The sequence below is a fragment of the Haematobia irritans genome, chromosome 2, assembly GCF_050003625.1.
Source record: "Haematobia irritans isolate KBUSLIRL chromosome 2, ASM5000362v1, whole genome shotgun sequence".
Lineage (NCBI taxonomy): Eukaryota > Metazoa > Arthropoda > Insecta > Diptera > Muscidae > Haematobia > Haematobia irritans.
Window position 1 is genome coordinate 235,985,183 of NC_134398.1, and position 13,746 is coordinate 235,998,928.

A 13,746-nucleotide genomic window follows, 5' to 3' on the forward strand; every position below is an offset into this window, starting at 1 on the left:
TGTAAATGTGAAAATTGCAACTAACTGGAGCACAGGTACTAGTTCTGTGATAGGTCCGTCAGTGGCAATTTGCACCAATTTCCCGCAGGGTACTTTTAGTTGCTTTATTATAAATTGATTGTCGAGTTATTTTGATGTCTATTTTTTATTCAATTTTATGAAATAAAACATTAGTTGAACCTATAAGTTCAGTCTAAAAAGTTTTAGCTAGGGGGGCTATAGCCCCCCCTAGGAAAATTGTCTAGCTACGCTAATGCCCGTCGGCTCAATTTAATAGTATAAAAATATTGTATACATACCTATGCATAAATAACATTTTCTACACATCAGATTATATGAATATTTTTTTAAAGTTGAACCCCCCCCGAATTAAAATCCTGGCTACGGCCTTGAAGGTGTCCGTCAACTCCTCTTGGACTACTTATTAATAAAGAGGAACTAAACTTTTTTTACACATTTTACTGTTTAATTTTTCACTATTTCCTCCTTTTTTAATTTTACTGTCCCAACTCTAAAAAGAGTATTTCGACTTAAGCATATCAAATTGTTGGCCTTATCATAAAACAGTTTTCCGAAACAACATACAAGCCGTTTCACAGAAATTGCTCTCTTTTGATTCTCTCGCTGTGTTATGTTGATATCTTTCGTCAACCCTCCTCTCTGAATAAAATATCACAACATATATATGTTTACTCGAAATTTGTAAATTTATATATGCTTACATTCACACATGTTTTTTTTGAAACATTCATGCCCCAAACATAATATATTCTAACATATTAACATATGTGTCCCAAACATTTAGTGTTAGTTTAGGAACATAACATGTTTGCACTTAAATATATTGTGTTTGAAAATTGCGCCCGATCCCCATTTTGTTTATATCGGAACATATGAAATTTTAGGTCTCAGGTGCACCCTAAAAAAAAAATCGCTTCTGTAACATATACCCCAAACACATTTTTTTTCACACATATATATTTTCAGGTTTTGTCCAAACAAAATATTGTTTGTATAGTTTAAACATATTATGTTTCACCTTAGGCATACACTCGTAGAATAAAATTGTAATGAAATTTTCTATATTTTTAAGGCGCCAATTGGTTACTTCCATCATTTTACATGCAGCTTACTCTCTAGGTCTCTTTTTCTAAACACATATATGTGTATAGGCTATTTCTAAATTAATATATGTTTGAATCCCAGCTTATTATATTTAGCAACACTTTATGTCTCAAACATCATATGTTCTAACATATATGTCCCAGACATGTTATGCTAGTTTATGAACATTGTATGATTGCACTTAAAAATATTGTGTTAAAAAATTTGGGATCCAAACATATAATTTTTACACCCAAACATATGAAAAACAGTCTTTTTCGTCCGTGTGATCATATGAGTCTCGGGCGGAAGATTTATATGGGTGCTATGTGTAACACAACATTTAGCACACTTGACTATATCGATAATTGTACTCCTGACAAAATTGTACTTACTGACAAAATGAGGTGTTAATCCACTTGGCTCCAGAAGCCAAGGTTTTGCTTTGACTCACTTCAAATTTTGCAGTACGAGAATTACCGTACAAATCAGTAAATTTACATTAAAAATGAGGTGAAGATGTCCATAATTTTGTATTATTTTACAAAAAGTTGTGTTTTATCATACTCATACTCGAAAATTCCTTTATGAAAATGTTATAATCTAGTGTGATGTATTTGAATCTGACCATACCCGAAACAGGGGCAAGGCCTATATTTCAGGGCAATAGATTTCAAAAATCAAAGACAGATAGTACTAGATATAATAACATATACGATTATTATTACTCACTTTTGCGATGCATCGTGTATTAACTGTGCTTGTAAATGTGTGTACATGTGCCTGCTTCAATACATTATCATGAGCCATGTGGTCTTGGTTATTATCCACGGAAATACTTTTTCCAAGTTTAGTTCGCATTTGCATCTCATACCGCTCGTACGTCGTTTCAGAAGCCATTCACCATTCAAATTCAATTAAAAAAAGAAAAATCTGAGAGAAAACACAGCATTCCATTGTGATAAACCAAAATGTTCACTTCCTGCCTTATTCGTGCCACGTTCCCGTTGATCGCATTGGGTCTTTTGTTGTTCTCCTCCATTCGCACTGTGTATTGTAAGATGCTGTTTATTTAAATTGTGATTTAGTTGCTCTTATATGGTTGGGTGTCAAATCAAAAGAATGCAGATATATGATAAACTATTCAGAATACTAGTGAATACTTTAGATTCGAATCGATAAAATAATTTCTCCTTTGCTTGGTTTCGAATGTAGTTCAATTAAAATTTTAAACCAACCTTGTGTTCAATATTACGAATGTTCATTATACAATTATTATCAGTTAACTATTACAGGTCTGAAGGACAATCTTCTTTGTTTTTTTTATCAAAGAGTTTAATTTTTTTTAACGATTTAGGCAATATATGGAAAATCATTCAGTAATGCTTTGGTGTTGTTTCCACAATTTATTGTAAGAAATAAAATAATAAATAAAATATCACGGAGTGGGTAATATTGACTTATAATGTAAACATTTCATTAAACCTCCATTTCTTAAACATTTTCAACCCCATTAACCATCTTAAATTTCATATTTCGGATCAAAGAAATACACTTGCGAATTTGTAATATGGAGAAATCTGATGACAATTAAGTTGGAAGTTCCAAGAAAATTAAGTCGGAAATTCTTTATCCAATAACGAATAATATCAAGGTCAGGGAAGAGTTTTTAAAAATAAAAACAACTCGTGTCGTGCCAAGTCCATTTAAAGTATCCACTCGCCATTCATAATTATGTGTTCTTTTTAAGTGATAAGAAAAAATTATTAATGCAATTCTCTCTTTAGCCGAAGAAAGTAACGATGGATGGAATATTACCACAATGGATCGTTTGCGCGTTCAACTATTCACAAACTACGATAAGACCGCGCACCCTATGGTTACTCCCACACAACGAACCAATATAACCGTAGGCATCTCAGTTCATTACTTGGATATCAATGAACTGGAGGGGAAACTCACTTTGCATGGCTGGGCTAGATTGGTACGTAAATGTCGTCATCAGTGGAAAGGCCTACATGAAATAATTCTTGAATGAACTTCTCACGATTTCTATTTAATATGTCATTAGCAATGGATGGATGGAGGACGCACCTGGAAACCTGAATATTTTGATAACATTACATCTTTACAAGTACGCGCCAAGGAAGTGTGGAAGCCAGCAGTAACGCTCTTCAATAGCGCTGGTAATGATGGTGATTATGTAGGTGATACTGCGGTTATTCTATCGCATGATGGCAGTTATCTTTGGGTTCCACCTGTCGTATACGCGGCCTATTGTAATTTGAATTTGAGAATGTGGCCCTACGACACCCAGACTTGTAAATTGAAAATCGGTACGTGGTCTTTAACCACACTCGATCCGAGAGAGAAGAATAGTTTGTACTTGGATGATTTTATACTTTCCACGGAGTGGACAATTGTAAACACTGAAACCACTTATGGTAATGAAGAGTTTTATAATTACGCCGAGTTCTCATTTACCCTCAAAAGATGTTCGTCTATGTTCTCCGCGGTTATATTCACGCCGGCCTCCTGCATCATACTTCTATGCCTGTCCGTCTTCTGGCTACCACCTCAGATGGGCGAGAAAATATTACTTAATGCAGTTCTAATCGTGATCATTTCGGCATTTTTGATGTATTTTGCACAAATGTTGCCAATACTTGCTGAAAATACTCCATTGATTGGTAAGTAAAAGCTAAAACGCCTTTGTGCATCCATTCATTAGCGACTCTATAAGAAAGCTTTGTATAAAGACCTCTTTAATTTCCAAACCATGCGTCTCTGACTTTTTCCACTACCGACAAATCGGGTTTTTTTCAAATAGCATCCCACTCAATGAAAAATTTCCGATGATATCAAAATCGCGATAGCGATATAAAATTGATTATTAATTTTTTTTTTCTTCATATTGTTGATTTGGACTTCTTGTTCGCTAAATATTATTAATAAAACAGAATTAAACTATTACTTATCATATTTAAAGAATCCCGAAAATTTCGTATCCTGAAAAATGACGGGATTCTATATTTTGAAATCCCGAATCCGAGGATTTATAAAAATCAATCTCGAATGACAGGTAGCTCCTATCATTGGAGTGTTATTCAAAATGAAGAACTATCCAAGAAGGCAAAGACTCTTCTTTATCAAGCGTAATTCAGAGTCATTTGAAGTACGCAGCAATCATTTTTGCAAGCAGAAATACAACAGCACTGAAAACTCTCCAACGACTCACAGTGGTTCCAAATCGCTTTTTTGGAAATAGTTCTGCAACTTTTGAACGAATAAAGATTTCAACATAATTTTTTCTTTGTATGAAAGCTGAGGTGTTTTCCTCTTAGATTGTAAATTTGTGGATCCCTAGTGGGTGTAGGCGTTGAAAGTTGGTCACCACGGGGGGTATGAAATTTTATTTTAGCTGTCAACTCCGCAATTTTGAACCGATTTCGATTTTTCTTTGCGGTATAGAACTTGTAAAGCTCTACAAAAAAGTTCGCGTGTTCAAAGTTCAAAAATATCGAATTTTCCCCATTTCTTTCTGTCGTAACATTTTTTTATAGATTTCTCTCAACCCTTTTTTACTTGATTCTTATAGAACACTACAAAGGGATGCGCTTTAAGCTTTTATCGGCCATTTTGGTCAAATAGTATATGAGTTCTTCTCCCAAAGTCGGCACCGATTGCTAAGCCGATCTCTTTCCTAAAAAGCCCTATGTGTACACTAACTAACTGTAAAATGTTTCAACATCCTACCAATAAACAGCGGAGAAATATGCAAATTACAAAAAATAACGTTTTTCCAACATAGTATGTCCCCACTTTGGGGATTTTGATACCAATATTAGGAATGGTATATTCAGCAATATTTCCTAAAACAATTTTCCCTGCAAAAATCAATAAAAATCATAATGATATCCCAATTAGTCCAAAAGCTATATAGGTTTCAATTCATATTTTTTATTCCCAAAAAATCTGATTTATGAAAAAAATTGTTCGGTGTCCCAAAAACTTCAAATATTCGTATTTTTGTTCTTTTCAATGGCATAGAAATAAATCTCTCTCAAATACCATTCCAACGATGTATTATATTTAGACCGGTGCTTAGCCAAATGCTTGCACTAAACGTCACTAACACATAGGGCTTTTTGGAAAACAGATCGGCTTAGCAATCTGTGCTTTGCCGAATGAGAATTTTTGAAAACAAAATTGTTTCGTTTTGAAATGAAAATTGCCGATAAAAGTTTAAACAGTACCCCTTTTTGGTATTCTATTAGAAACAAGTAAAAAAAGATTGGGACAAATCTATAAAAAATATTACGACAAAAATAATGTATGTGCCTTTTTAAAAAAAATTGATTCGATATTTTTTTTCTCTTTTTTAATTCTAACTTGTGGACTATACAACTTTTATTCTAAAGAACATAGGTACACATTTTTTTTCTTCTAAAATTCGTAGAATTTTGTAGGGAATGCAGTTAAGAAGAAAAATTTCGAATCCATTCAAAGCGGAATTTCTAGGTTCAAACTACTGACCCCACTTTGCCAAAATTTTGCAAAAACATAAATTGTGGGGCCCATATCTTGCGAACAGTAAAATATAATCGGACATTTTTTTGTAGAGCTTTATAAGTTCTATACAGCAAAGAAAAAATCATCGAAATCGGTTCAAAATTGCTAAAACAAAATTGCAAGGCGGGCATGCTAACCATTGCACCACGGTGGCTCCCAAATCAGATGTTAATTCATACAAAGAATCGCCATAACCTGAGAACGTCGCGTTGCAGACTTGAAATCACGAAACAACGTATCGAATTCATATGGGGCCAGTGAATATAATAAATTATCTGACGAATTAATGTCTATTATCAGGATATCTCAATATAAAGTAGGTATCAAAGCCTACATAATAAGTAAACTGGAAACGGTTCTTACCTAATTAAAATATGTTGAATAATAAAAACAAATTTTTGTGACAAAATTCGTTTTTATTATTCAACATAGTTCCCTTCAAGAGCGATACAACGATTATAACGACCTTCCATCCTTTTGAGGTCTGAGAACAAGAAAAAGTCGCTGGGGGCCAGATGTGGAGAATACGGTGGGTGGGGAAGTTCGAATTGCTTCCCCACCCACCGTATTCTCCACATCTGGCCCCCAGCGACTTTTTCTTGTTCTCAATTCATGAATTTTTGCCATCGTTCTCAATGACGCACGGTGCGTTGTCTTGGTGGAACAACACTTTTTTCTTCTTCATATGGGGCCGTTTTGCCGCGATTTCGCTCCAATAACGCCATATAATAGTCACTGTTGATGGGTTTTCCCTTCTCAAGATAATCGATAAAAATTATTCCATGCGCATCCCAAAAAACAGATGCCATTACTTTGCCAGCGGTCTTTTGAGTCTCTCCACGCTTCGGAGACGGTCCACCGGTCGCTGCCCACTCAGCCGACTGTCGATTGGACTCAGGAGTGTAGTGATTGAGCCATGTTTCATCCATTGTCACATATCGACGGATATGTGTATTACGAGTTAACAGCTGCAAACACCGCTCAGAATCATCCACACGTTGTTGTTTTTGGTCAAATGTGAGCTCGCGCGGCACCCATTTTGCACAGAGCGCATATCCAAATATTGATGATTGATATGACCAACACGTTCCTTTGATATCTTTAAGGCCTCTGCTATCTTCATTTTATGGTCATTCAAAATCATTTTGTGGATTTTTTTGATGTTTTCGTCTGTAACCACCTCTTTCGGGCGTCCACTGCATTCACCGTTCTCCGTGCTCATTTCACCACGCTTGAATTTTGCATACCAATCAATTATTGTTTATTTCCTTGGGTCAGAGTCCGGAAACTCATTATCAAGCAAAGTTTTTGCTTCCACCGTATTTGTTCCCTTCAGAAAATAGAAAAAAGACGCTCTATCTCACAAACTAATTGACTTACAGACGTCAAATTTTGACACGAATCATTTGAAGGTTGGTACTATATAAAAATAATATGCATTTAATACTAGCGACGCCATCTATGTGTTAGCCAGCCTGTTATATTAGAATTCAAAAAAATTAGTTTATTAATTCTTTTGTAAAAAATACGAAAAATTAGGAGCAAAGGTAACATAGAATTAAACATTTTAAATAATAATCGATCGATGGTTGATGGTACTTTAAACCGGGTACTGTAACGATAAAACTAAATCGATTAGAATACGCGACAGAGTAACTTGCAAAATCGTTAATCACTTCTTGAAAATCTATGCTTTTTAGCACATCACATCTCAGAAAAAAATTGGAAGTACTTCTAAGGGCACAACTTTTAAAGCACTTCCAAAAAATGTCCTCCAAAGAAGTTCTTTATTCCAACTACTCAGGAAGTTCTTCATTCAATTTTTTTATAACACGCTTTTTTCATATTTTTAAAGGGTAATTTGAACTTTTTTTGTTTCAATTATGTTAAAAACAGAGTAAGGATTAATAAAATGGTACAAATTATTTATAGACCAATTCTGAATAACATCTCCCAGGGAATTTTTTCCCTATTTCCTGTTCCCCTATTCTAAACAAACTCTCCCCGGGGAAGTTTTCTCTTTTCCCTTTTCCCTTATTCTAAACCAACTTCGAATATGGGAAATTTTTCCCTTGGGGAAAAAATGGTATTACAAATGACAGTAAAAAGGGGAAAACGTTGACATTTTTTGGAAATAATTCCCCCAAAAAATCAAGGGAGTTGTAACCAAAATGCATCATTTCTCTGTAATTTCAGATCAAAACCCACAAATTAAAAGAAAAACAAGTAAGGAAACTCTAAAGTCGGGCGGGGCCGACTATATTATACCCTGCACCACTTTGTAGATCTAAATTTTCGATACCAACACAATTTTCAATTTGTGTTGGGGGCTATATATAAAGGTTTGTCCCAAATACATACATTTAAATATCACTCGATCTGGACAGAATTTGATAGACTTCTACAAAATCTATAGACTCAAAATTTAAGTCGGCTAATCCACTAGGGTGGAACACAATGTTAGTAAAACACAAGTAAGGAAAGTCTAAAGTCGGGCGGGGCCGACTATATTATACCCTGCACCACTTTGTAGATCTAAATTTTCGATACCATATCACATCCGTTAAATGTGTTGGGGGCTATATATAAAGGTTTGTCCCAAATACATACATTTAAATATCACTCGATCTGGACAGAATTTGATAGACTTCTACAAAATCTATAGACTCAAAATTTAAGTCGGCTAATGCACTAGGGTGGACCACAATGTTAGTAAAAAATATGGGAAACGTTTAAATCTGAAGCAATTTTAAGGAAAATTCGAAAAAGTTTATTTATGATTTATGGCTCGATATATATGTATTAGAAGTTTAGGAAAATTAGATTCATTTTTACAACTTTTCGACTAAGCAGTGGCGATTTCACAAGGAAAATGTTGGTATTTTGAACTTTTTTGTTGAAATCAGAAAAACATATATATGGGAGCTATATCTAAATCTGAACCGATTTCAACCAAATTTGGCGCGCCTAGCAACAATGCTAAAGGGAGTACCATGTGCAAAATTTCAACTAAATCGGAGTTAAAAATTGGCCTCTGTGGTCATATGAGTGTAAATCGGGCGAAAGCTATATATGGGAGATATATCTAAATCTGAACCGATTTCAACCAAATTTAGCACGCATAGCTACAATGCTAATTCTACTCCCTGTGCAAAATTTCAATCAAATCGGAGCAAAAAATTGGCCTCTGTGGTCATATGAGTGTAAATCGGGCGAAAGCTATATATGGGAGCTATATCTAAATCTGAACCGATTTCAATCAAATTTGGCACGCATAGCTACAATGCTAATTCTACTCCCTGTGCAAAATTTCAATCAAATTGGGATAAAACTCTGGCTCCTGGGACCGTATTAGTCCATATCGGGCGAAAGATATATATGGGAGCGATATCTAAATCTGAACCGATTTCAATAAAATTTGGCACACTTGACTATAGTACTAATTGTTCTTTTTGTGTAAAATTTAGGACTCCACCCTGAGCATTTTTGCCAAAGACACCATGTGTCTATCTCGTCTCCTTCTGGGTGTTGCAAACATATGCACTATCTTATAATACCCTGTTCCACAGTGTGGAGCTGGATATAAATATGGGAAACATTTAAATCTGAAGCAATTTTAAAGAAACTTCGCAAAAGTTTATTTATGATTTATCGCTCGATATATATGTATTAGAAGTTTACGAAAATTAGAGTAATTTTTAAAACTTTTCGACTAAGCAGTGGCGATTTACAAGGAAAATTTTGGTATTTTGACCATTTTTGTCGAAATCAGAAAAACATATATATGGGAGCTATATCTAAATCTGAACCGATTTCAACCAAATTTGGCAAGCATAGCTACAATGCTAATTCCACTCCCTGTGCAAAATTTCAACTAAATCGGAGTTAAAAATTGGCCTCTGTGGTCATATAAGTGTAAATCGGGCGAAAGCTATATATGGGAGATATATCTAAATCTGAACCGATTTCAACCAAATTTGGCACGCATAGCTACAATGCTAATTCTACTCCCTGTGCAAAATTTCAACTAAATCGGAGCAAAAAATTGACCTCTGTGGTCATGTGAGTGTAAATCGGGCGAACGATATATATGGGAGCTATATCTAAATCTGAACCGATTTCAATAAAATTTGACACTTGATTATAGTACTAATTGTTCTTCTTGTGCAAAATTTTAAGCACATTAAGGTAAAACTCTGGCTTCTGTTCCACAGTGTGGAGCTGGATATAAATATGGGAAACATTTAAATCTGAAGCAATTTTAAAGAAACTTCGCAAAAGTTTATTTATGATTTATCGCTCGATATATATGTATTAGAAGTTTACGAAAATTAGAGTAATTTTTAAAACTTTTCGACTAAGCAGTGGCGATTTTACAAGGAAAATTTTGGTATTTTGACCATTTTTGTCGAAATCAGAAAAACATATATATGGGAGCTATATCTAAATCTGAACCGATTTCAACCAAATTTGGCAAGCATAGCTACAATGCTAATTCCACTCCCTGTGCAAAATTTCAACTAAATCGGAGTTAAAAATTGGCCTCTGTGGTCATATAAGTGTAAATCGGGCGAAAGCTATATATGGGAGATATATCTAAATCTGAACCGATTTCAACCAAATTTGGCACGCATAGCTACAATGCTAATTCTACTCCCTGTGCAAAATTTCAACTAAATCGGAGCAAAAAATTGACCTCTGTGGTCATGTGAGTGTAAATCGGGCGAACGATATATATGGGAGCTATATCTAAATCTGAACCGATTTCAATAAAATTTGACACTTGATTATAGTACTAATTGTTCTTCTTGTGCAAAATTTTAAGCACATTAAGGTAAAACTCTGGCTTCTGTTCCACAGTGTGGAGCTGGATATAAATATGGGAAACATTTAAATCTGAAGCAATTTTAAAGAAACTTCGCAAAAGTTTATTTATGATTTATCGCTCGATATATATGTATTAGAAGTTTACGAAAATTAGAGTAATTTTTAAAACTTTTCGACTAAGCAGTGGCGATTTTACAAGGAAAATTTTGGTATTTTGACCATTTTTGTCGAAATCAGAAAAACATATATATGGGAGCTATATCTAAATCTGAACCGATTTCAACCAAATTTGGCAAGCATAGCTACAATGCTAATTCCACTCCCTGTGCAAAATTTCAACTAAATCGGAGTTAAAAATTGGCCTCTGTGGTCATATAAGTGTAAATCGGGCGAAAGCTATATATGGGAGATATATCTAAATCTGAACCGATTTCAACCAAATTTGGCACGCATAGCTACAATGCTAATTCTACTCCCTGTGCAAAATTTCAACTAAATCGGTGCAAAAAATTGACCTCTGTGGTCATGTGAGTGTAAATCGGGCGAACGATATATATGGGAGCTATATCTAAATCTGAACCGATTTCAATAAAATTTGACACTTGATTATAGTACTAATTGTTCTTCTTGTGCAAAATTTTAAGCACATTAAGGTAAAACTCTGGCTTCTGGGGCCATATAAGTCCATATTGGGCGAAATATATATATATGGGAGCTATATCTAAATCTGAACCGATTTCTTCCAAAATCAATAGGGTTCTATTCTGAGCCAAAACACATACTTGTGCCAAATTTTAAGTCGATTGGACTAAAACGGCGACCTAGACTTTGATTACAAAAATGTGTTCACGGACAGACGGACATGGCTATATCGACTCAGGAGCCCATCCTGAGCATATTTGCCAAAGACACCATGTGTCTATCTCATCTCCTTTTGGGTGTTGCAAACATATGCACTAACTTATAATACCCTGTTCCACAGTGTGGCGCAGGGTATAAAAAGAAAAGAGTAGTGTCATGCATCGGGATACCGATGGTCACAGATCTGTACATACTTTAAAAATTCTTTTAAATTTGAAAATAAAAGCTTTGCAATTAATATAGGTACTTAGGTGCGTAGAGCAGCACTAATTGTACTAATGGGAATAACCCAAATGTCTTGCGTTGAGGAGGAATATGGACTGCTAACACGTCCAACAGATATTTGAAGGCCGTCTTATTTACGCTATAGTATTTATGACACCTTCAAAAAGAAAGCATTAACTAAGTAAAAACCGCTTCATGTACAAGTATGTGGTTACAAAGCCTCAGGCAACTCAAGTGGATTGATGGCATCGCGAAGCTTTCTCCTTTCTTTTTGGAAATATTTGAGGTCAAAAGTTTCGAACAAAGGTTAGAATGCATTAAAAATCATAAAAAATTATAAAAAAATTGTTTTTTTTTTGACAAATTATCACATTTTTTAATTTACATCCAAAACACTGAATTCAGATCACACCTTAAGAAGTGAAGCAAACGCAGTGAAACGGCTGTGGAAATGGTGGACATCAGTCCTATGACAAGCCCATGTGCCAATTTTTCATCACTTCCGGATCCACTACTTTTTGGGCGACGCTGTTTTTGCTGGGATTTCATGGACATAAGCGATCCCCCTAATCTTAATCTCTCTTGAAGCATTGTACTTCTCGATTCATTTTTAATTCTTTTTAGTTTGGAGAAGGAACTCTCCCCACTGCGGTTAGTAACCATAATACTTAAAAAAATTCTCTTTGCGATTTCTACATTTGCAAATGTGTCGTCAATGTTGTTTTCTTTCAAGAGAATTAGTTCCCTCATTTTCACTGTCCACAATTTTCAAGTATTCTGTTAAATGCAAACAATCCATTTCTAACTCTTTCTCATTAATATCTTCATAATAAAATTCACCAATCTGGCAGGAGCTAGGGGGCCCTTATTTATCGCGGGGCCCTGGACACATGCCCAGAGTGCCCTGTGGGAAAGACGGGTCTGTTCATATGTCCCAAGGTTAGGTTAGGTTATGTGGCAGCCCGATGTATCAGGCTCACTTAGACTATTCAGTCCATTGTGATACCACAGTGGTGAACTTCTCTCTTATCACTGAGTGCTGCCCGATTCCATGTTAAGCTCAATGGCAAGGGACCTCCTTTTTATAGCCGAGTCCGAACGGCGTTCCACATTCCAGCGAAACCACTTAGAGAAGCTTTGAAACCCTCAGAAATGTCACCAGCATTACTGAGGTGGGATAATCCACCGCCGAAAAACTTTTTGGTGTTCGGTCGTAGCAGGAATCGAACCCACGACCTTGTGTATGCAAGGCGGGCATGCTAACCATTGCACCACGGTGGCTCCCCACCCCACCCAAACTTTTTATAATAGTTTATGAGCATTATATGCTTTCTCTTAAAATAATGTGTTAAATATTCGAATTCCAAACTCCAAAACATATGGAAAACATTCTTTTTCGTCAGTGTGCATATGTACCCCATATTTCTATTTTTATTACCTATTAATTTCTTGATTTAAACTAACTAACTTTGGAATATTAAGTTTTATTTTACAGCTCCAGCTTGCTACTAATCAGTTTATCCACCATAATTTCGGTTATAGTTCTTTACCTGTCAACAGCAAAACATAAGCAACGTGTGCCCGAATTCCTGAAAAAGCTTCTTAATGGTAATGTGGGACACTTTCTTCTTTTAAGTCAATTTGCTTTGGAGGCGGAGCCCCATTCACTATTAAACAATGGTACAAAGGAACTGGGTGAACATGGTTACGAAAATCCGGAGCATGTTGAAGCCTTTACAGATCCCACAATGCTGAATACACCAACATCGCCCTCAATGAGATCCCTCCAGTTCGACTGGGTACTTTTAGCAACAGCGTTCGATCGAATATGGTTTTTAGTCTACTGTTTAATGTTTTCCATCCTAGCAATCGTATATTCCGTATAAACTATGGTGCAGACGATAATTATTTGAAATTACCTATATGATGATTTTTGCTAATAAATGACAATTGTAAAAACTAACATATTTTGTAATGCAACTTAGTTTATTATTACGATACATGCCATGGATTTGGGTAAACGTTGTTTGTATTTTATTATGCGGGAACTTTTTGGTATCAGGGAGGACTCCTGATGTCTCAATTTCCCTGAACAATGAAAGTGCCCTCTGAACTGACGCTGGTATAGAAAGAAGATCAACTTTACAAAAGTAAATG

The 13,746-nt window shown here is 35.3% G+C and overlaps 1 protein-coding gene across 1 annotated transcript; it reads left to right on the plus strand.

Annotated features, from left to right (window-relative positions):
• The first annotated feature begins 1,950 nt into the window (after positions 1–1,950).
• Positions 1,951–13,552, plus strand: LOC142227446 (neuronal acetylcholine receptor subunit alpha-2-like). The gene is made up of 4 exons (XM_075298015.1): positions 1,951–2,160; positions 2,892–3,088; positions 3,176–3,794; positions 13,072–13,552. The coding sequence occupies exons 1-4, from the start codon at positions 2,076–2,078 to the stop codon at positions 13,473–13,475; spliced, it is 1,305 nt and encodes a 434-aa protein (XP_075154130.1). The 5' UTR covers positions 1,951–2,075; the 3' UTR covers positions 13,476–13,552.
• Positions 13,553–13,746: the final 194 nt, after the last annotated feature.